The 22,064-nt window shown below is 40.0% G+C and overlaps 1 protein-coding gene across 1 annotated transcript; it reads right to left on the bottom strand.

Annotated features, from left to right (window-relative positions):
* Positions 1 to 6,213: 6,213 nt before the first annotated feature.
* Positions 6,214 to 21,412, bottom strand: LOC137988946 (uncharacterized). The gene is made up of 14 exons (XM_068834882.1): positions 21,262 to 21,412; positions 20,442 to 20,569; positions 19,683 to 19,814; positions 18,515 to 18,704; positions 16,211 to 16,318; positions 15,968 to 16,075; positions 15,098 to 15,193; positions 14,153 to 14,422; positions 13,559 to 13,690; positions 12,834 to 12,956; positions 12,667 to 12,744; positions 12,179 to 12,253; positions 11,411 to 11,467; positions 6,214 to 10,948 (listed from the first exon to the last, which is right to left on the bottom strand). The coding sequence occupies exons 2-14, from the start codon at positions 20,535 to 20,537 to the stop codon at positions 6,567 to 6,569; spliced, it is 5,847 nt and encodes a 1,948-aa protein (XP_068690983.1). The 5' UTR covers positions 20,538 to 20,569; positions 21,262 to 21,412; the 3' UTR covers positions 6,214 to 6,566.
* Positions 21,413 to 22,064: the final 652 nt, after the last annotated feature.

Here is a 22,064-nt window from a genome sequence, read left to right as displayed (position 1 = left end):
CTGTGCCGACTCCTCCCTCTTAGTTTTAAGCTCATAAGCAACTTGCACGACACACGGAATTGACGCAGTATTTTCAGCCTGATTTTCACTTGCGACACAAGTGGGAGATGTTGAGCCCGCTCCAGTGGGCCATCCTTTCAGTTCCCCCTCACAAAGGATTCACGCTTCCTGCCATGGTGGGAATACTACAACAATGGATTCTTTACAATCACTCCAAGTTAAAGGAACACTATAACAACTACAAACTCTCGAAAGATGTTCTTCACAACCTAAGACGACGGAGCCTTGGCGAGCACAAAAAATTAAGGTGTGGGGAATTTCTGAAAGACGCTTCGGCTCACATGACCAATCGTCAGACTTATGTAAAACAGAGACAGGACGCCTGGAACATTTTCGAGCTGATGGAACTCCAGGAACTATTACTTGGCAGTCAATTATTGATCGTGGAAGTGAAACCTTCAGATCATTCGTGTCATTTTCTCTTTGTGGGACCTCCTGCCTCCGACAGCCTTTTTATTTTAAAGGAAGGGTCCCATTTTCATGGCATAAAAGATCCCATCACCTTTTTTGAAATATATTGTCTTTTCTACTGCTGTTGTTAGAAAGAGCCGATGGCCTTTGGAAAAAATAATGTATTTTCCGCTTTTGTTGAGAAAACATCGTCTCGTATGGTCTTAGCTTTTTATAACGTCAGCCCCACCCCCCGAACTCTAGAGATGCTGGTGACGACAGCCTAACACCCCAGATGAGGGTTCACTTAAGCCCAAGGTACTAAGCCCAAGGTAGGGTTACTAAGCGATAGCTAAGCCCAAACAACTAAGGCTTAAGTGAACCCTCATGTGGTGTAAGGCTTAAGCATTATTCAAGGAAATGGTTTTTCAGTAAAGGGTTTGATGCCGAACAATCGAGGGAAATTTATTTAGTTGCGCTTTTGACACGGAGTGTGTTGGCAGCTTGTTTGCACGCACGTAATGGAATGGGAAGTTTTTTCTTCCCTCTAATAGCAAATATGTTGTTTGTTTCAATAAAATTATTTTTCAGCTGGAAAAGTTTTTTGCAAAATTTTTCTGCCTTCGTGAATAGCGTTGTGTATTATCCAAAGTTAACTAATTTGCATACGTGGAATATTTGTTTGAGACATCCAAACCAAAAGTTTCGATAATCTTAGGGGCCGATTACATGAGCCGGGCCAACTCGGTCTGACCAGCGGGCTGGTCGGGTTTGCCAGGATGAGTTTTTGCCCGGTATTACATGTGGTGAGCCAGCCCGGCTTGGACTAAATTTAGAATATGTCATGTGAGAAAAGATAACAACAACAAGACAAAGTTTCGCTAGATTGTTATTAAAATTCACCATTGTACGATTTAAAGAAGACTTATGGTTTGCTATCTTATTTATCCTTTATTTAAACATTAAAAAACGACTATTCCATGGGCCATTTTGCTCTAAAGTGGAGTAATGTGGTTACTGGAAATCTCTGGTCTGGCTAACCGGACTGTCCCGGTGAACGCGATTACATGGAAAAATCTCAGCCTGGTTAGCCCCGGCATCTTTCCATGTAATCGCAAACTTGATTTTTGATATATTTCTCAGACGTGCCGGGATCTCGTCTGAGCGAGTGAGAGAGGTGCAGCATTGCGGTTTATCACTATATCATGACTAATTATCACTTATGATATATCAAGAAATATCTTGTATGTTTCTTGTAAGCAATGTTGATAATATCATGATTAATCAATGGTTTTATAAGGGACTGATTTTTTGATATTCCGCATTAGGTTTTTATCATATAAGCATAATTTATCATGATATTATCAGAATATTTAATTAAGTAAGAATTTCTTCTTCCCCCTGTGATATAGTGATAAATCATGATATTATCAGAATATTTAATTAAGTAAGAATTTCTTCTTCACCCCTGTGATATAGTGATAAATCATGATATTATCAGAATATTTAATTAAGTAAGAATTTCTTCTTCCCCCTGTGATATAGTGATAAATCATGATATTATCAGAATATTTAATTAAGTAAGAATTTTTTCTTCCCCCTGTGATATAGTGATAAATCATGATATTATCAGAATATTTAATTAAGTAAGAATTTCTTCTTCCCCCTGTGATATAGTGATAAATCATGATATTATCACAACATTTTTATTAAGTAAGGTTTTCTTCTACCCGGTAATAGAGTGATCAATTGTGGTATTCTCCAGCTTTATTAGAGAATTTTGATATTATCATGATATATCAAACAATCACTGTCAGTGTCTGTTCTTCTTTGTTACATGATAAAATCACTTGCGTAAGACATGATTTGAGAATGAGAGTGATACATGATATTATAGCTTGCTATTCAGAAATATATTTTTCCATGCTATTCTCAAGATTTGAGAGTGATACTTTGATATCTCAATTTACCACTTTTTCAAATTAAAGATTTGATGGCGACAATTACAGAATTTGCAAGCGAAAATTATTGAGCAACTATCATGATAATCTCAAATGATAATGATAGTTTAATATTTGACATGCACATTATGATGAAAATGATTCCTCGATATTATCATTCTATTATCACCCAAATATCAATAAAATATCCAAATATCAAGTCTCAAACAAATAACATCCTATCAAGATATTTTGATAAACCGCAATACTGCACCTTAGTGGAGCGAGGAGCGAGTCAGCCCGCCTAACCTGGCCAGCCTGGCTCATGCAATCGACTCCTTATTTAGTAACAGCGATAAAAGCAAGGTGACACACACTAACACCAACCCGGTGTGGCCAACACATCACACATGCGCACAACTATTTCACCCGGTCTATTAGCAGCCATGGACAGTTGTTTCGGCCTTTTGGGCCATACATGTGGTAAGCTGGGTTGGGAACAGTTCCCATCCCAGCTTACCATGTATGGCATGTGAAGCTGCCAGTTAAAGGGGTGCTAAACACACCCGCCTGGTATGTTAACTACGCCATGCTGATGAGGCCCAAAAGGCCGAAACAGCTGTCCATGGCTGCTAATTGACCGGGAGAAATGGCTGTGCGCACGCGTGTTGTGTTGGCCACACCGGGTTAGTGTTAGTGTGTGTCACCTTGCTTTTATTGTTGTCCTTATTTAGTGTGCACAGGGGAAGCTGCCTCTGATCTTTGCCGCTTTGAGGCTTTGGCTTCGGACGGACTGGACTGACAAAATTTGTTTGGACCTTCCAATAATTTCGACAAAATTTGTCTCTGCCCAATTTTCAATTTGTCAAGCGTTGGCGCACTGAGACACAGCAAAATATTTGTTAACCACAAGCGTCAATCACCCAGAAATAAACTCCAAATACTCCGACTAAACATAGAGATTAAATTTTCTTGATTTGACATTTTCCTTCAAATCTTAGCGTGTAAACTGACAAATCCGTCAGATTTCACGCCAGACAAAAATTTGCCCTGCTCCGAGGCAGGACGACGGCATCTCTGAAGCTGAAGTTTGGTAAGCCTTGACAAAATTTGGTAGATCTAAAAATCACCGGGCGCACTTGTTTTCTTTTTTTCCGTGTCGGGAAAAGTCTGTCAATTGGATAAACAAGACAGGCAGTGGAAAATACAGATCTGGAATCTTAAAAGCGTCGAGTAATGGACTTCGACAACAATCTTTAGCCCGTCGAGCCGTAATCAAAGTGAACTGTATTTCTAATATTTTAATAAGTGTGATGTTTTGTACAACACTGAAACCAATAGGCCATTTCCGAGTTCATGTCTGCCTCCTCTTCAAAGCGAGTCTAAGTGCGAACGTTTTATTGTGAAAATTAGTTTTCATTCATATGTAAAGTAGAACTAATTACCATCACAAAAGGTGAAAAAGTGTTGACGGGCCTGCGCGACTCCTGCCGTTCGCAAGTGATTCTAAAATCTGTGCCTCCAAAGTTTAGCTCTGACTAAAATGTCTTTTAACGACTTTCCTTTGCAATATGATAGTATGGGTGGCTCCTTAAGTACTTCTCTAAGGTGCGGTTGGTTTTGAATAAGGTGCCATTTTGCCATTAATATATTCTTGAGGTCAAAGTAAAGCCGGGTGGTATTGTGTAACAAAAGGCAATATTTTCTTTTGTGTGCTGTTGTCTTTGTTTTCAAGTGACCTCTCCCTATCCGTGAAGTTAACTTCAGATAGTAATTTTTGTGAAAATTTATTTGGGTATCCTCTATTCTTTAGACGTATTTTGAAATTCTACATGTTATTATTAAACGTCACGACTGACGAATTTGTTCTTAGGAGGCGTAGCGTTTCTCCTTTTATGAATCCTTTCTTAACGCCTGGTGGATGACACGAATAAAAATCCGTGTATTGAAAGGTCTCTGTCCGTTTGTAATGTGTTTGCACATCAAGGGTTGATTCTCTTTTGAATCTCTCGCCTTTGTACACTTTTGTGTCTAAGAATGTAATTTCTGAGTCTGATATTTCAGCCGTAAATTTGATTGTATCGTGGTAGTTGTTTGCCCTTTGCACAAATTTTTCTATATTGTCTTCGGTTGTGTGCCACACACAGAAGACATCGTCAATGTATCTCTTCCAAACTAGCGGTTTAATTTTGCTCTTGCTGATAATGCCTTTTTCTATTTTTGCCATGAAAACATTAGCGAAAGCCACGGCCATTTTGGTTCCCATTGCCGTTCCGTGGGTTTGCAAATAATGTCGCCCATTGAATTGGAACGAATTCTCTTTAAGTATCAGGCAGAGCATTTGCCTCAAGAACCCTAACGAAGCTTGAAATTCTTTCTGTAGGGCCGTCACACCCAGATATTATACCTACTAGTGTAGGTTTGTGAGTCTTTGTTAGTGTATAGAATTCTGGAATTCTCGGCGGGTTTGGTGTTTGGGAGAGCCATTTCGCTGTCATTTCGTCAATGTGGCTTTCTGTGAGCATACGCGTTATTATTATTTTTATTTTATCGGCTGTTTCGTCAGCCATCGGTTTATCTAAGATCTTGTCAAGATCGTTCAACAGAACTTGCCCTTCTGTTATTTTTTCTTTTTTGCTCATTATTACGGTTGTGGTTCCTTTGTCGGCTTTCTTCACAATGATAGTTTTGTCACGTAATAGGTCCTTCAAAGCACGCCTTTGACCGGGTGATAGATTGTCCTTCGGCCTCTTTATAGGAATGTTTGCTAGTTCAAATTTTACCTCTTCTTTGGACCGGTGGTTCCCACGTTGATTTAACGTAGAATGGGTGTTGTTTGTTTTCTTTCCCGTGAAAGATGCGTTGGAGGCGCATTCGTCTTGCAAAAAGGTTGAAATCTCTTAAAAGGTAGCGCCTTATAAAGTCTTCATTTGTCACGGGTGTTGGAATAAACTTTAGACCCCTTGATAACAAGGCTATCTGTTCATCTGTAAATTGTTTATCTGATAGGTTCTTGATATGCTGTTTGCGTGACTCGTGTAAAATGTAAAATGAGTGTAGTTTTCACGCCTCACAAAAACTTGTCCTGCTCCGAAGCAGTACGACGGCGCCTTTGCAGTTTGTTCAGGCTTGACAAGACTTGGTGGGCAAAAAAACTCACCGTGCGCACTTGTATCACGGAAATGATGACAGATTTTTTTCTCAAAATAAACAAAAATTTGCCCAGTGCACACGGGCCCTTACACAGGAGCCCCGTGACCAATCATTGGCCGTGCATAATTAATTAATATCCCTGGGGTTGGAAAGAGTTATTCGCGAAGACCTGAGCTAAACTTTTCGCGTAAAAAATCTACCGGTATTCCGACTAGAACCCGCCTTAAAATACCTAAAAATGCTCGTGAACTTGTGAAGTTCGTAATAGCGTGAAAGGTGTTGTTTTGCACGCTATGAGAAAATGACACTAACAGTAATGGACTTTATTTAACTGTCAAGTGTTGTCGCTATGAGGCACAAATTGGAAACACTATAGTGACATTGAATCAACTCATATTAACTCAAATCAAATGAAACGTTTTTTTGTGGAAAAGGAAAAACCGGAGAAAACCTTCTCGGAAAAAAAATTGAGAACCATCAAACTCAAACCGCCAGATATGGCCCCGAGCCCTGGCCACATTATTAGACTTGGCTCGTGGTGCAGCCACTGCGCCAGCCCTGTTCCTTGAAGAGGGAGCACGGCTGATGTAAGAGTCAAGAATGCGATTGATGGTGAGTGCTTCCAAACAGTAGACTTTGGTGCATAGCGCCTGATCAATACAACAAACACGCAAAATAATTGGGTCATACTTTATTCCAAGCAATACCCCTCTTTTCAATGGATGTCACGATCTAGCCTACGGCCTACGGCCTCGTCCAAGTTGGCAGTCAGTCGTTATATTTTTTCTCATCCAATTATTTCCAAATTGGACAGCATGTTGCCCTATTACATATACAAATCGAAATTTAATTATCGTGTACTCTTTACTAAAAGCTATATACAAGGTAATGGCTCATTCCAACAACTATTTACAATTAACGGGCAAGACTGAAGATAAGGATTTTGATATAATTACTTACTTTTTACGATTATCTTCAATTTCAAAATTGGTAGGGTGAATCAGTGCTTATTTATTTACATCTTTAGGGTATTGTTTGCCCTAAAACATCATCCTTTGGAGATTTCTTTGTAGGGTTCAAACGTTCTTGAGATGCTGCTAGAAAACCTTTAGCAGGCTCTAGTTTCTTTCTATGATCTCGCTGTGTTTCAGACTTTTTCTCACCATCGAGTTCGTCATCAGACTCGACAGATTTCATGTGAAATTGTTCCACAATTTCGTAAGGTAGCGCTTTGTAAACGTGAACACGTTTCACTCGCACCATTCCTCTTGACTTGAGGAAACGAAAAGCCGCAAAGGAAACGACTGCAATCGCGAGAACCACCAAAATGACCCCAACGAGGAAGTATATGGTATTCAAAATAACGTTACGGATAGCGTCGATAAAACGTGCTGATTCTCGCTTTAGTCGTTGGCGATACGCTTTTCCGTCGTATCCGTCATACGGCGTTCCTTTTAACGTCGGTATAATGCACACTTGCGGCTCAAAACTGAGGAACGATGCAAATAAATCTGTCTCCTCGAAGCATTTTGCGGTCTCGTTCTCCAGAGAGCAAAGCTGTTGCTTAAGTTCATCTATACGTTCTTGTTGATCTTTGTTGAATTCCTCGACCATTTTGATAAATTCCGACATTGACTGGCTCATCGACTGTTTATACAACCGCATATCGTTGTTGTTTATGAAGTCGATTTGATCAGCGATCGCAAGGTTTGTAAAATTGAAGTCGGTGTCGAGGCGAGAGGCTATCAAATCAAAACCTCCCAATGCTTCAATAACATTAACGTTCATTACATTGAGCACAAAAGCAATGAGAAGGTAAATAACTGCAGCTGACGCCGTAATTATAATGCAGATTGGTAGTAGATTGGTGCGCATGACTTTCTTTTGAATGCTCTTGCACGTATTCAGGAACTTCGTAAATATCCTGGCGAGAAAGTCAAAAAACCGTCCGAGAAATCTCGCGGCTTTCTGCTTCGTGGAAAGTGGATTTTCTTTGAATTCATTCTCGTCATGTTCTACAATTTCCTCGAACCCTTGAATAAGACTCAAAGCGATTTGGTATGTCTTCGATCCTCGATAGATTAAGAGGAGAATGTCGATCACCACAACTACACCCAAAAGGGCCTTTTTGGTTAAAATGAACACTTCGGAATCGTACACACTTGTGACATTTGATATCTTTCCTTCCTTCTCCAACAGCTCTTTCTTCTGTTGATCGACATTTTCCTCCATAATGTCACCCTTTTCGATGTTAAAGGAAGATCTTCCGTGAGCTGATTCGATAAGTGACGATTTGTTCGTTGTAGAAGTGTTGCCGATTTCATCCACACCTTCTATTTCTTCGTACGTTATACGCTCGGCGAAGGAGTCGCCATGATCCATCTCGTTGAAGTCAGAGTTTTTCGTGGAATCGTTAGATGCGAAGAAATCACTGATATCACCCACAAAGCAGGCTGAGTTGGCCCTCGCCCATTCTTCTCCCTCGATTGCAATCTTTCTAATTCCTCGTACCGCCTGTTCTTTTGCAGTGCCTAACATGAATCTCAAAGGACACATCAAAATTGTGCTAAAAGGATGTTCAGGAGTCTTTCCAGCCTTGAGGACTTCTGAAAAGTCTGCTAGCCCGTCTTTAAGAAACTGAAGCTTTTCTTTAATTTTCTTCTCTGTCTCAACGAGCTTGTCCTGATCCACAACTCCAACGAAGTCTAGAAAACCGATGAATGAACCATCAGCTAAACTCCGCTTCGCCCTGATAGAAAAGATGTTTTGCGGCGTTTTCGAGGGAGCATCTCTTGGCACTCTTTTAACGTAATTATCTGGGCTGGTGATATAAGTATAGTTAACGGCAAGATTCCTTCTTTTTCGTCTAGAAATTCCCTTGTTAATATCGTAAGCTCCTCTCGGTAAGGCAAACCAGCCGTTGCTATACACTCTCTTAGCATAGTCTTGTAACCTTTCCTTGGTATCTTGCAGCTTGCGCTTGACACGACCTTGGAACTCTTCTATACGGGTATCGATTGCTTTTCTCAACTCCCCAACTTTCTCAGTTACCTGTTTAACGATTTTTTTGCTCAATTTATTAAATATTTTTAGATGGTTTTCTTGGATCAAGCAGGTCATGTTGTACTGAAGCCGTCGCAACTGAAGCCTCAGGTAGAAATCGCAAGACCTTTGGATATCTTCAGTGGCATCGAGCGAGTGTTTTACTTCGCGTTCACGATGCTGGTCCATTTGTAAGGCCATAGCATTGCTTTCGTTGATTTTACTCTGGACGAACTCTTGGTATTCCATAAGTATTTCTAGATTAGGTCCATGGAGAAGGGAAAGAATAGTGAAAGCCACTGTAAATGAAAAGACAACACTGTAGACAATTCTAAACGTGACCAAGAATGCAACTAGAATGAGATGCCTCCTCTTAAGTCGATTGTCATCGTCACTGTTTGATTGCGGTCTATTATATTCAGTATCCGTGTTCTTGTTCTCTTGGGTTTTGACAAACTTCCACCCTGCAGTGCCGTTCTTAGCGTCCTCATCAGATTTGTGGGTAACCTGTGCATATATTATCAGACCGAGCAAGCACAGCAACACACACCCGGTTGCCACAAAGAGAGGCATCAGTGTGACAGCTGGATTCGGATTTTCGTCGCTTGTTTCCACGTTAAAATCTTTTTCTATTCTGGCATTTTTGTCAACCAAAGCCAACTGAAGCTTTAGCCTCTGTTTGCTATCGGACAAGAATATACTAAACAACCTCTCTTTATCACTGTTGAGTCTGGGTACATGAATGTCCAATCTGAAGCTCTTTTCGGGACAAAGTATGACCACATCCTGCTCGAGAACTTTAACTTCTTCAACTTCGTCGATGACTTGAAGGGTAAAAAACCCAGGACAGCTTGTTAAAACACCTGATATTTTTATACTCCAGGTAGTGTTTCTCCGCAAAAAGCTGCTTTGAAACGTTTCATCGTTACGGATTGTTGAATTCCTTAAAACGTATTTGAGAACTGATTGATCCTTGGAAATGTGCATAGACATCATGGGTAATCGCCGAGGATCTTGTATTTGGTACGAGAATTCGCCACCAGCTAGGACCTCAATAGAATTTACTTTTATCGGTTTCAAATCTAGGAATGGCTTTCGAATCGTCTGCGTCCACTTGGAAAGTGTCTGACAGTTTTCGCCATTACTCCAAGTTTTGGTGTTAATTGTGAAAGGACTCGTAGTTTGAAATTTGATTGGTTCTGTCACGTTGGCATTGCCCAGGGATGCATTCTTCCCATCCAAACTAGTTACACTATAAGCATACGGTTCTCTGTCGACAGACCTTTGGCCTCGCAGGTAAAGAAGCGGGGAAATATCGAGATTTGTTGAATGTTTCACTTCCAAAAAATCCAATCGGTTAGTTCCATGTTGTATATTTGAATGAGTGCTCTGATCTCTGCGAAGAGTTTTCAAAGTTTTAGAGATCCAAGACGAATTAAAGCGCCCACTCTGATGCCGCACTCTGTATTTTAGAGTATACAGTGCCTTTGGAAAATCATATTCCAGAAAGCAGTTGAACTGCAAGTTCAAGTCGGCTGGTTTGCTCATAGTCAACGTAAATTGGCTTGTGTCTCCTTTTGCGCACCTTTTGGGAATCCGTGTGCAGTCTGACAAACGATAATAAGGCGAGCAGTCATGGAGACATTTTTTGTAGCAGCAGGAACAAGAGGTACCACTTCCACTCGCTGAATGGTCGCAGCTCGAACAGCCATCCCTACAAACGCTGCAGCTTCGATAGGCATCAGCGCACAACCGTGTTGGAAACGACTGTAAAGGGCTCTCCATGAAGTCGGGTTCTTTGATGCCAAATACACCACAAAGAATGTTAGTGTAATTTGTGCAATAAAGTCTATCCAATTCTTCTTTGAGTCTGCAGTCCCTTTGGTCCCGTTTTCGACAAACCATAGCCTCTTCTGCGGTGTCGCATGCATCATTTAAAGATCTAAAGTAGTAAAACTCTCCTGGAGTCACATAACTGGGGCACAGCCCTTGTGAGTGTTCAAAACAGGTTGTCTGATAGACCCTTGTCTGTCTATTGCGGTGGAGTTCATGTTTTACCTCGTAATGATTAGGCGCTGGAAAGCGACAACGCTTCATGAACACCTCTGCAAAACCACGTACACCAGCAAATTCAAGATTCTCGTTGGATTTTGTTGCATCGTAATCCTTGTACCTTGGAATGAAGCCCACACTTTCAATTCTAACATCTACGACAAAGCTTGAGTTCCTGTGGATCTGCGTCTCATTTGACGAATTCTTTTGCAGGAGAAAAGTGGTACTCGTGCTGTTCAGCTGAAAGCGATCTTCCAGAAGAACGTGATCTTTCGTTGGATGCAGGAAAGTAAGCTTGGAGCCTGATTGAACTGAAAGATACGATAATATTAATCACTGTTTGTATTTCTTGAGATTAAATACTATTTGGGGTTCTTTTTTAGTGTACAACAAAACCCTGATGGTGACACCCTGCATGGCATTACCCACTCCACCCAGGCTTTATCATTAACATGTGAAATTATTCCAGTTCCACAAGGTTAGAGACTCAAAATGATTCCCTTTTCCATCTTTTGCTCAGGATGATACATAAACGAAATTGGGATATATATTTGTGAAAATGAACTCATTCTTCTTCGAGACAATAACTTGATTCCCTCAATCTCAAAATTCAAAGAATGTGTATTTCCTGGCGTAGTTAACTTCTTTTCTTTCAATTAGCTCAAGACGAAATATTGCCGTTTTGCCGGTTTCAGGTATGTCAGAAAACGTTTGTACAAAAACACTGAAAACAAAACAAACAACTAAGAGACTGAATAAGTCTTTATACCCACCACGATAATGTTCACTTTCATTTGCCATCTTGCTAAGCGTCAGGGGTTTGGAAATATCTGAAGCGAAAGGAAAGAAAACAGGTAAAAAACGTGAGCTGTATGATTTTGTACATTGCACAGAAAACTGAAGATCCCATCCATTTTAGTTCCATTAATTAGACACTCTATTGGAATTTATATTAATTTCAGAATACAATCAAATTTGAACTGCGTAGTGATTTTTAAGTCTTGAAACGATAATCGCAGTTATGATGACACAGTGGTAAAACGGAGCACTCGCCTTCCACCAATGTGGCGTGGGTTCGGTTCCCAGACTCGGCGTCATATATGGGTTGAGTTTGTTGGTTCTCTACTCTGCACCGAGAGGTTTTTCTCCACGTATTCTTGTTTTCCCCTCTCCTGAAAACTCAATCTACCATTTAGCATGAGTTGATTTCTGTACTGTATCTCCAGCACATAAATACAGTTGACACTTAAAAATTCCTTTCATTTCGCTTCTGCTAAAGTAGCGTCTATGATAATAGACTGCTAACAGTCGTCTCTCGTTTGTTCTAGAATCGTTGAAACGAACTCGTAGGTTAAACTATCAATGTCTGAAGCTGCGGGTCGCAAATACCGCGGGCGTTGGTTAGAGTCTACCACTGACTGACTGCTCGCAGTCTACGTTTATAACTGCGATGATCATGTCAAGACTTAGCAGTTGGATTAATTCAGTCCAACATTTTTTGCCCAACTATTAAAAAAATGTAATCGATGTTGTTAACGTACCAACACACTTCCGATCAAACTTCAGTCCACAACCATAAGCCTCGTACGTTACTCCACCACATTTAGGACTGCAAGCTACAAAATTAAAACAATTAATTAAATAACCTTAAGGTTGACTTGAGGCCTTCTTACCAGGTGATCACCCACTAAGTTCCCCTAGCGGTCATTGTACTCAACACGGCAAATTGATTTGGTACTAGGATGTTTATTAAGCAACCATTTACAAATTGTCGGAGAAACGTTTAAAGTTAAATTCATTTGCAGTCGCAAGCTTTGAACGGAAATACTCGAGAGAATAAAATACAACAACGACACGTGACCACTTCTTTACCAACTGAAGTTCGAATCAGTCATTTCAAAGCGACCAGTTTTCAAGGGAAAATTAGTCCTGGTCTCGACGTGCCAATTATAAAATCTGCAATAGAATAAAATAGACTTGTTTACGGAATGCGTAGAAACTTTATTATAATATGTAAGGTTTTGGATACCTTTGCAAACACGATCACGCGTTCCTGTGCACGACTCGGATTCGTAGAATCCCTCTGGACATGGTTTGACACTACAGACTAGAGAGAAAAATTAAAGAAATGTCAAATGAATTAACTTCTTATTGTCATGCAGAATGACCGATATGTATCAGCAAATAGCAACTCACCGTTGCACGTGAGACCGTCCCCCCAAAAGCCATCGTTGCACATGCACTTGAACCCTCCATTAGTATTACTGCACGTGGATTGCACGTGGCAGTTATGTCTGCTGCTTGTACATTCGTCCACATCTAAAAGATAATAAAATTAGGAGTATCATGTTAGCCTTTATAGGCCAGAACAAAAGCGATTTCTGTAGATTTGTGGCTAGATGTCAGCGTTGATTGAAAATTACAAGGCTCAGGAAAGGACAATGGAATGACGTCCTTTCCCGCTCATACAAGTTGATTTATTAAATTGCGTTGGTAGAAAATCTTTCAACAAAATGGGTGGAGAATTACAAACACAGGCTTTTAAGCGCAGCCATATCTCTCAGTTTAAACTGAGAAATGCTTGGCCCTTTCTTGCATGTACAGATTTCAAGTACAGCGGGCGCAGTGATTGTTATGCACCGGAACTGTTTCAACCTCTGTTTCTTGAGTTGCTTCATTTTCGCGCCTTGCCAAATATTTTGAAAAGGGCGTATTTTAAGGTTAAAAAAAAGTCACTCTATCAGGTTCGCGAATCAATATACTGTGTCTTTGATATGTCTTTTACAGTGTCTTATATGTGTATTTATAGTTCTGCTGTTTTATGGACCGACTTTAATTAGTACTAATGTGTCTTTTAATTTATAGTACTGCTGTTAGCTGTTTTCCCCATGAATCGGAAAAATAGTCTTAGGTTCCATTACCTTGACATCCACTTTGTTTCATTTCAAATCCTCTCTTACAGATACACTGCTGAACTTGTGCGTCACAACTAAACTTGCATGAAGAAAAGCATGGATCCGCATAAGACACCTTTTTTGTCGCCTGAGACACGGCTGGAGGAAAAAATAACACACGTTCAAAGTCAGAATTTACGTTTACAGATATTAGGAGAATTTCATTGATACCATTTCCATGAATTGTTCATTTCCTTCGACGGAAGAGTAACGGTAAGGAGGACATCCCTCCAGAATTTGTCTCAGTTTTAATGAAAGTTGTTTATTAACCTAACCCTGTCTTGATGGGTCCGATCTCGAGACTAATCTAAGGGGAACATGACGACTTTGAGGTTGCCAACAGTAGCTTACATTTTGCTAGGATTTTGTTGGTGTCGACCTATAAACCGATCGTAGCAAAATCTGAAACAAATAACTAGCAACTATATAGGATCACCGAATTTGTTTGCCAGGTGAAATGCTGAAATAGTTATCTAGTTTGTTCCGCCCCATAGGATAGAGATGTTGACTTCGAAATCAGGAAGAAAAATTTTGATAAGGCAAGCATTATCCAAGACCTACCAAACTGCTGAATTTTCTGCAATCGCTCTTTCAGGCTTTGAGATAATATCAACCTTCCATGAAAATCTTTATTGAAGAAAACCATGGAACCGTTCTTAACAAAACTTCGGGGTACGTTGATGACGACCTTAGCTTTTGGAGCTGTTTTTGTTGCTAAGGCAACAGCAACCATGGAGATTATTAGGACGACGGTGCGTGAAGTCCGCACGGTGGATGTCTGGGGACCAGGAAGTCCCGAGCTTTGAGACTCTTGAGTACTACCACGTGTATCTGCAAGGAAGAGAAATTTTTCGTGGATTCTGTGGTCATAGCAGTTGTAGTCTTTGGGAGCATTAGTAGGTTAAGAAGTTAAGGCGATGATCTTTTTCCTTTAATACAATATGTTTATGCCTGTTTATCATTATGGCGAGTTGCATGTGAAAGGTTTGAATGATCTTGAAAGACAGATGTGCCTAAAGATGATGTGAAAATGTTGGGACGTCTATAAGGCGCCAATGTAATATATCAGAGGTATGGTTCTGTGAGAAGGTTATATGGCTTTACAGGCAGTGTAAGGATGTTATGAAAACTCCAGTTTAAAACTGTCAAAGTCCGGATTAGGAATCGGGAGCGTATACCTTCTTCTCTTGAGATTGCGTCATTAAATCAACCAGTCAATTAGACTTATAACTGAGGCTATGTTACCCAATAGCCTGAGTTTCATTTTGAATATAAACTCCCCAAATTACAAGTAATCTCGGCCTTACGTGTGAAAGTTTTCAGGTGCCTTTTCATGTGAAACAAAGCTTAACGCTTAATTTCCTTGAACTTGAAGCTCTCCTTTGCGTCTTGAACTAATCTGCTCTAATGTTTCTGTTTTACTTACACAAATATTTCATGTTTCTTGAGCTGTTAACTTTTCCCGTTACGACTAAGCTAAGCATATTATAAGGAGATAACTTTTACCTTGAAAATGCTTTACATTCGATGCACAAGTCTCTTTTTTCTCGCTGTCAGTTTCGTTAGACGTCACCTTTGGTTTCTCAAACTTGGCCATCTTTCCTAAGTGAAAAAAAAAGATGGAAAGTTGTATTTTTTTCCACCTTACCCCACCCAATTACTTTGAGCAATAAGATATGGATAGGTGATTTACCCTAGAAACCTCGTATGCTTGTAATGTTGTTTGCAAGTGGCTCTATTGTTAAACATAGCGTTATGGTTGGTCGGTTAAAATTTTTCGTCGATCTGTGCGAAATTCGGCTAAGAACACGATGTCTGTTAGGTGAACAAGGATCTTTGATCAATTTATGTCATCCATTATTTTTTTCTAATCATCTCAACGCGTAAGTTAAAAACCAAACACTCTTCGAACAGACTATTTAGGTTATAGGAAAATCCTAGTGAATCCTGGATTGTCCCAGTCCTTTGTGGAATAAACAGACAAAGTTGTAATTTCGAATGAACCACACTATCACTGGCCATTTTTCTCTATGCGAAAGGCACTGAAACGAACCAGGGTTCACTAGAAACTCATTAGCAAAGCAGTCTATTCACGTAACCTGAGTAAGATCACTGACAACAGAAACAGACGCTATAATAAACCGACCAGAATTTAAAGCAAAGCAAAGAGAAAATTTCGGCTCTGACTGCAAGAAAATTGTGAATAGGTGAGCTGAATAGGTGACTAAATACTCATTTAGTTCATACTTTGCTTCCCCCTGATTGGTTGAGATAGTAACGAGGCGCGAACTGTTTTACCCAATCACTAGGCAGGACAGATTTTAGTTAACGCTCATGCAAATGAAACCGTGGAGAAAAACGTAACAGTCAACTTACTCTGGATTTTGGGACTCGGTTGTACTGGACGACTAAATTTCTTGGCATCAATTTCATCAAGCGTCAGTTTGTCCTGTCCATCGGGTTCCTCAAATGCTGCAACTTTTTCTTAGTACGAAATGATGAAAATTATTAAGCGTTCCTTTCATAGACTGAGGCTATGATAGCAAATGCTTTAAAAGGACAGATTTAAGTTAACTCTCATGCAAATGAAACCGAGGAGAAACGTAACAGTCAACTTACTCTGGATTTTGGGACTCGGTTGTACTGGACGACTAAATTTCTTTGCATCAATTTCATCAAGCGTCAGTTTGTCCTGTCCTACGGATTCCTCAAATGCTGCCACTTTTTCTAAGTACGAAATAATGAAAAATATTAAGCGTTCCTTTCATAGAAGGCTATGATGGCAAATGCTTTAAATTACCAAAAAGAAAAAAAACCAAAAACAAAAAGAGCACGGATGATTGAACGCTGAAAAAAAATGTTGCATATAGTCAATTTATGCCTTTTCTCCCTTATAAATTATATACACAACCCAAAAATGCTGCCTTGCCTGAGCTATGTTTACTGGGCAAAATATAAGCAATCAACAAATGGAGTGAATGGCTATGGGCAGAATCCCATAGCCGCATTTATTTAAAAATACTGTTCAATCAAATCTTTGATACAAAGTTTGGCCCAGTAAAGGTGAGGGCACTGGAAACGCCAAAAATACAATCTAATTATATGAAAAAAGGGCGTGGCTGGGACAAGGGGAGGAGGAGGGATGAAAAACACGTCTTTAACCACCGTCAAGATGAAACGAAGTGACGCTCACATGGAAGCCTGGTCACTTGGCAAGCAAAAGTATCCTAAAGGGTATTGGCTATAATCCTAATAAGTGCCACACCAAGTCCCAGGCCCTCAAAGAAATAAAAAGTACACAATGGGGAGAAAAAACATAAAAATTCTATTTGCGAGCAAATATTTCCTATTTCGAAAGGTAGTGCCTCTCCGCTTCCAGTTAGGGTTTTACAAGCAGTGAATGCTGTTCACGTAGTATGCCGACATGCCAATTTTGACGTCATCTGTGATCCATTTCTGAAGAGACGCATGGCAACATGGAATCTATTAATTAAATATACACTATCACAATACATTGGAGAAACCAAACAAAGACTCAAAGATCGTTTTTACGAACACCGCAGACCAAACGACAATTCAGCGAACGTCTCCCTTCGTCTACAGTCTCAGAACACCTCCTCACTGACTATCACACCGCTGAAGGCGTTTCACTTATTCCACTCGAACTCTTTCATAGTGGCGGCCAAATAAAATATTCTTTTGTTTTAATGCTAATAAGGCTTTCTAGCCTCGCTACAACGAGCAAATTTCAAAAGAATATTTGTTTCAAAATGAGGGCAGTAGGTCTAATTATGAATGTGAAAGTGATCGCCATTTATGAAAGTGGTGTATTGTTTTGGAATTTTGAGAGTCAGCACTTCCTGCATGTAACTTACGAACTTCGCTTCTTGCATTGCGTTCACTGGCATGATACAATCAGGGGCACCCAACGAGAATATAGCTCAAAAACACTTCGACATAGCATCGTTAAACGTATTTTAGTATTTAACGGTAGATATAGGCATATTTTTATCTCCTAAGAATTTTTCATCTGTTCGGATTTCCTAGCTGAAAGTCTAGTGATCCGAAAATGATAGGGATCAAAATTTACCTTTTAGAAGATTTCTGCCAGAAAAAAGGCTCCCGAAAATTCTAGGTGACCTTTTCAGGGTAAAAATCCATTAAAAATGGGCAATTATACCATTTTTTAGAAGTTTGAAATTCCTAGGACAGGCAGGCAAGCAAGAAATTTTAAAACAAATGCTCGGAATATTCTAGATCTCAAATCGTCTGCCGAACAGATATTTTCCGAAAATTGACGTTGGGTGCCCCTGTACAGTTCACTAGTTGCTAGGCGACGGGCGACTGAACGGACAACTGAAAGATCAGAATCCTAGGCATGATTCGAGTCCCGCTGGTCTGCGGGGTACAAAGTCATGCACCTTCGAGTCATCTAAAGCATCTTTACTTGTATCTGTTAGTAGACACATGACTTTGCGGTAGAAGCCGCAGACCATCCGGACATATAGTCCATTCAGGACCTAAATAAACGATCAAGCTCCCAATGAGTTCTAGTTGCTAAATGGATAGAGCATCCGACCGCTGACCAGTGTTACGGAGGTCCTAGGTTCGAATCCTGTCTGGGATCGTCTGGGATTGTCATTTCGCACCCCGCCAATTGCAAGAAACTAGTTCCCATTCTTTCCACGAGTTCATAGCCTTGATTTCCGCCGCTCGCTCGAGTTCGAGTATCCTCCCGGGAGTGAGCGCTGGCTCATTACCCGAAACAGCGGCTTGTAACCGAGCCTAACGGGTGCATAACCGCTAAAACATCTTTAGTTGCATTTAAATACAATGTTGTTGTTGTTGTTGTTGTTCTTGTTCTTGTTGTTATTTGAATCAATAGCAGGTGGATATAATTGAATGGACTGATAAAGTGCTTACCAGCGACAGCTTGTCCAAGCTCTTTCATCTCCAGCCTGTCTCCCTTTGCTGCTAACTTCTGTCGACGTTTTTTCTTTCGTTTCATGATCACAATGGCTATCAAAACAGCGATAATGACTGCCAAACAGAAGCTCGCGCCTGCCAGCGAGCTAATCAGTGGCCAGTTGGCTGCTGTCTCGGGAGTGATGAACTATATAAACAAGAGAAACGGTAATAACATGATTTATTAGATGTATTTTATAAAAGCCATAGCGGACTTTTTTCCGCGTTCACATAGACTCGTCTAAACACTGGGGGATTGGGAGAAGTTATGAAAACCCTAGACTACGTCTCGGGTTTGCCTAACTGTCTCGAATTCTCCAACTCCCCTCGGATTTAAATGAGCTCGAGAGTATAAACACGGAAAAAGTCCTCTATTGCTTAAATGTTATCTGTAATTGAACATATTAAAAACAGCGACCTTCATCTTGACAGACATGCCCTATTCATGCTTATGGTTTTCTAACAGTAGAATTTCATTTGGAGAGTCGTTTGTTGAGGGTGAACTGTTGGCGATTATCCATACACAAGGCGAAGGTTCCAGGACTCCTTCTTATCCCTCCCCCCTCGCGGGGACGGAAGCTGGGAGTACTTGAGCAGGATTGATATATTATAACTTATGCAAAATTCCGGCCCACGGTCAGCCGACTATGGTGGCTCTGTGACTAGAGCAAGCCTTCAATAGGTCTTATTCACGATAGCCGCCATGTTGGTTTTCAAATTGTGATGCAAATTAGCCATGTGTTATGCTGGGGGGCAAACATTGGAAAAAAGGCAAATTGCGGAAAATCGGCTAGTCGAAATATTGAAACAACATTGCTAAAAGTACAATTTAGAATTTAGAATTAAGTACCTTTTATGATAATTTTATATCTTTTGATTGCTTTTGACATTTTGACTTTCTACTTCGTTATCTTCTCATTTTTCACTAAAAAACGTCGAAGTAACTTGTGTAATCATTCCATTTGACTACTTAGGTGATAAACATTCAATGAACATGAAACAAATCATCTGTGTGGCTAAGATGTTCGTTGTAACCTCTCGAACTTGTGTTGTTTGCCCCCTCAGAAGTGTGTAGCTAATTTGCATGAGGTCTATTATCTAAAACTTTTTTTCGCGCACGACTCACCACTTGTATGTCCACAATGTCCTCTGCATCAAGAAGGTTGTATACAACGTTAACTCGTTCCATCTCATTGTCATTCGCGGATACTTGCACAAGCAGCGAAGCTGTTTCATTGTCTTGGAAAACCACATCCCCCTAAAATAATTATATCACAGAATTTGGCTGACTTTCAGTTTTTGCCCGACTCATCACCTCGACAGGACTTGGTAGTAAGTGGTGTAAGTGTGACGTCGTTTGCAGTTAGTCTTTGAAGTTGCTATGGCAAGATGGTGTTTCCTAGCTACTTAACTTAATTACAGTCAAGAAGTTATCTTTCTTGGTGTTTTTAACCATTTGCCTCGACCCCCCCCCCCCCCCTACCACCCCCATAAAAAGGAAAGACATGGAAAATCGCTAAATAGCTCTAAACGACCGGTCACGTGAATTTTATGCAATTCACTCTGCTTCCCCTAATTTGATTGGCTACTTTTTCAAACCAAACGCAAATGCAGAAATCTTGTGATTATTCACGGTGAAAGGTTTGGTTTAGCAAAGTAAGGAAAATACTTAGTTTTAGAAAGAGAAAAAAATCCATTTAAACTAAATTGTACATGTCAAATGAGTCTAAGGCGAACTGCAGCGCCGTGATTCATGATATCGTTTAAGAGTCAATATGAAACAAAAAATGTAATGCTATTACGTACTGTCTAGTTTGGTCATTGAGCGTCATCACATTAACCGCGAGGAACTTTCGATCGTCCACTATTTAAATGAATGACTTACACCCAAGTTGTTCCTGACGTAAAACTTCTTTGGGTCGCGGAAGTTGACATTTTCAAGAAAATTCTCCATGCGGATAATCTTTTCAGCGTCGATCATGTGTAAAAGAACTCCCACGACAAACAAAATCCCTGCAGAGGGAAAAGTTACATTAGAGAGATTTGTTGTTGTCACATTGAATCCGGATTAAGACCATTGGAAACTCTCCGCTCTTGAATAGGTTGTTCGCGCGGGCGGCTATTTTTCTGTTGAGATTTTGTCAACTTAACAGGCAGCGAATAACTTGGTCCTCACTCCAGAAGGCAAATGCAAGGATCTCCTATCCTTTCCCTAAGGATGGCCTCTGTCTTGGGTTGACAGGGCTGGCACGGTTTTCCAGATGTCAACTCACCACTAAAACCTTTGTCAAAACTGAAATGATTGTTAATATGAGAGGGCAAGCAGGGTCAGGTACCGAGATTTTTGGTCGCAATAAAACGGACAGCATTAAATTTTTAGCTCTCTTTCCTTCCACATGATAATCAAGTTCTGAATAAAATTTCTCTAATAGTTGACGAAAAGGTTAAAATGATTTTGATGTTGATAGAGCCGACAAAAGCGAAAAATTCTCGCCAGCTGCAGGATTGTTTCTTAGATTCCACGCCTGAACAGTTGCGTCTCCACTTTATTTCCATGATTCACTATGAAATTTCTCTTATTTTATTCGAGCCACCTCGGTCAACCGCGATCATATGAGGATCTAGAGGCGCCACAGTATATGAGTTATTTGAAAAATCTGGGTAAAAAAAACGACAACGTACATAGAGAAATTAACTTAAATTACCTGATCATTGTAATTTGATCAGAAAAGGTCTTCCTTCTAATTTTCTTGCTGTTTTCGTCCGGCCGGCTGGTCAGAAAGTTCTATTCTCTTTGAGCTGCATTGTCTGGTGCACAATGTATAATGAAACGCTCTCTTTTTTTTTACTTCCGGTGCATCAAGTGGATTTTCAATTCTTTTCCTTGTAAGGTTAACAGCACAACAACAAAAGCTGGTAATTAAATTATGTCGGAGATAAAAGGTCATTGCCTATATACCATATCAGGATTCATTCAGAAAATAGATAATTCTAGCTCTAAATCTTCGAGTAAATATTTTTCTCTTTTGCTGCAAACCAAGCCTGTCTGCATTCGGGTATGGGTTACAATGAGCTCAAGATAATTTTACTAAAGTACGTGCTTTCATAAAAGCAATAGAAAGTGATTGTGTTTTTCTTTGTACTTAATGATGAATCCTGCGAATTTATTTAATTGAAAACAAAGCTTTCTCGAAAATACAGGCTAGTGCGTCAGTTCAAGAGGATTAGTAGATTTTTGCCCTAAGAAGATGAAAAAAAATTTGAGTTTTCTTTTGCCTATTTCATAAATTTGGCTCTTTAATAAGCCTGGGTGAGAAGTGTTGAAGCGCATGATCAGAAAGAAAGATATTTTTTAATCAGTTGCTCCTGTGTGTAAATCAGTATTATTCAGACAACCATTTCCGCTACTCCTTCAAACGGGATATGCCTCCGCTTGTGACTCGTTCACCGTAGGCAACAAAGCCTTTTGACCTTGATTTACGCATCAAGTAGTTTGCCCTTATTAGGA

This window comes from Montipora foliosa, chromosome 2 (assembly GCF_036669935.1).
Source record: "Montipora foliosa isolate CH-2021 chromosome 2, ASM3666993v2, whole genome shotgun sequence".
Lineage (NCBI taxonomy): Eukaryota > Metazoa > Cnidaria > Anthozoa > Scleractinia > Acroporidae > Montipora > Montipora foliosa.
This window is presented reverse-complemented; position numbering and strand designations above follow the sequence as displayed.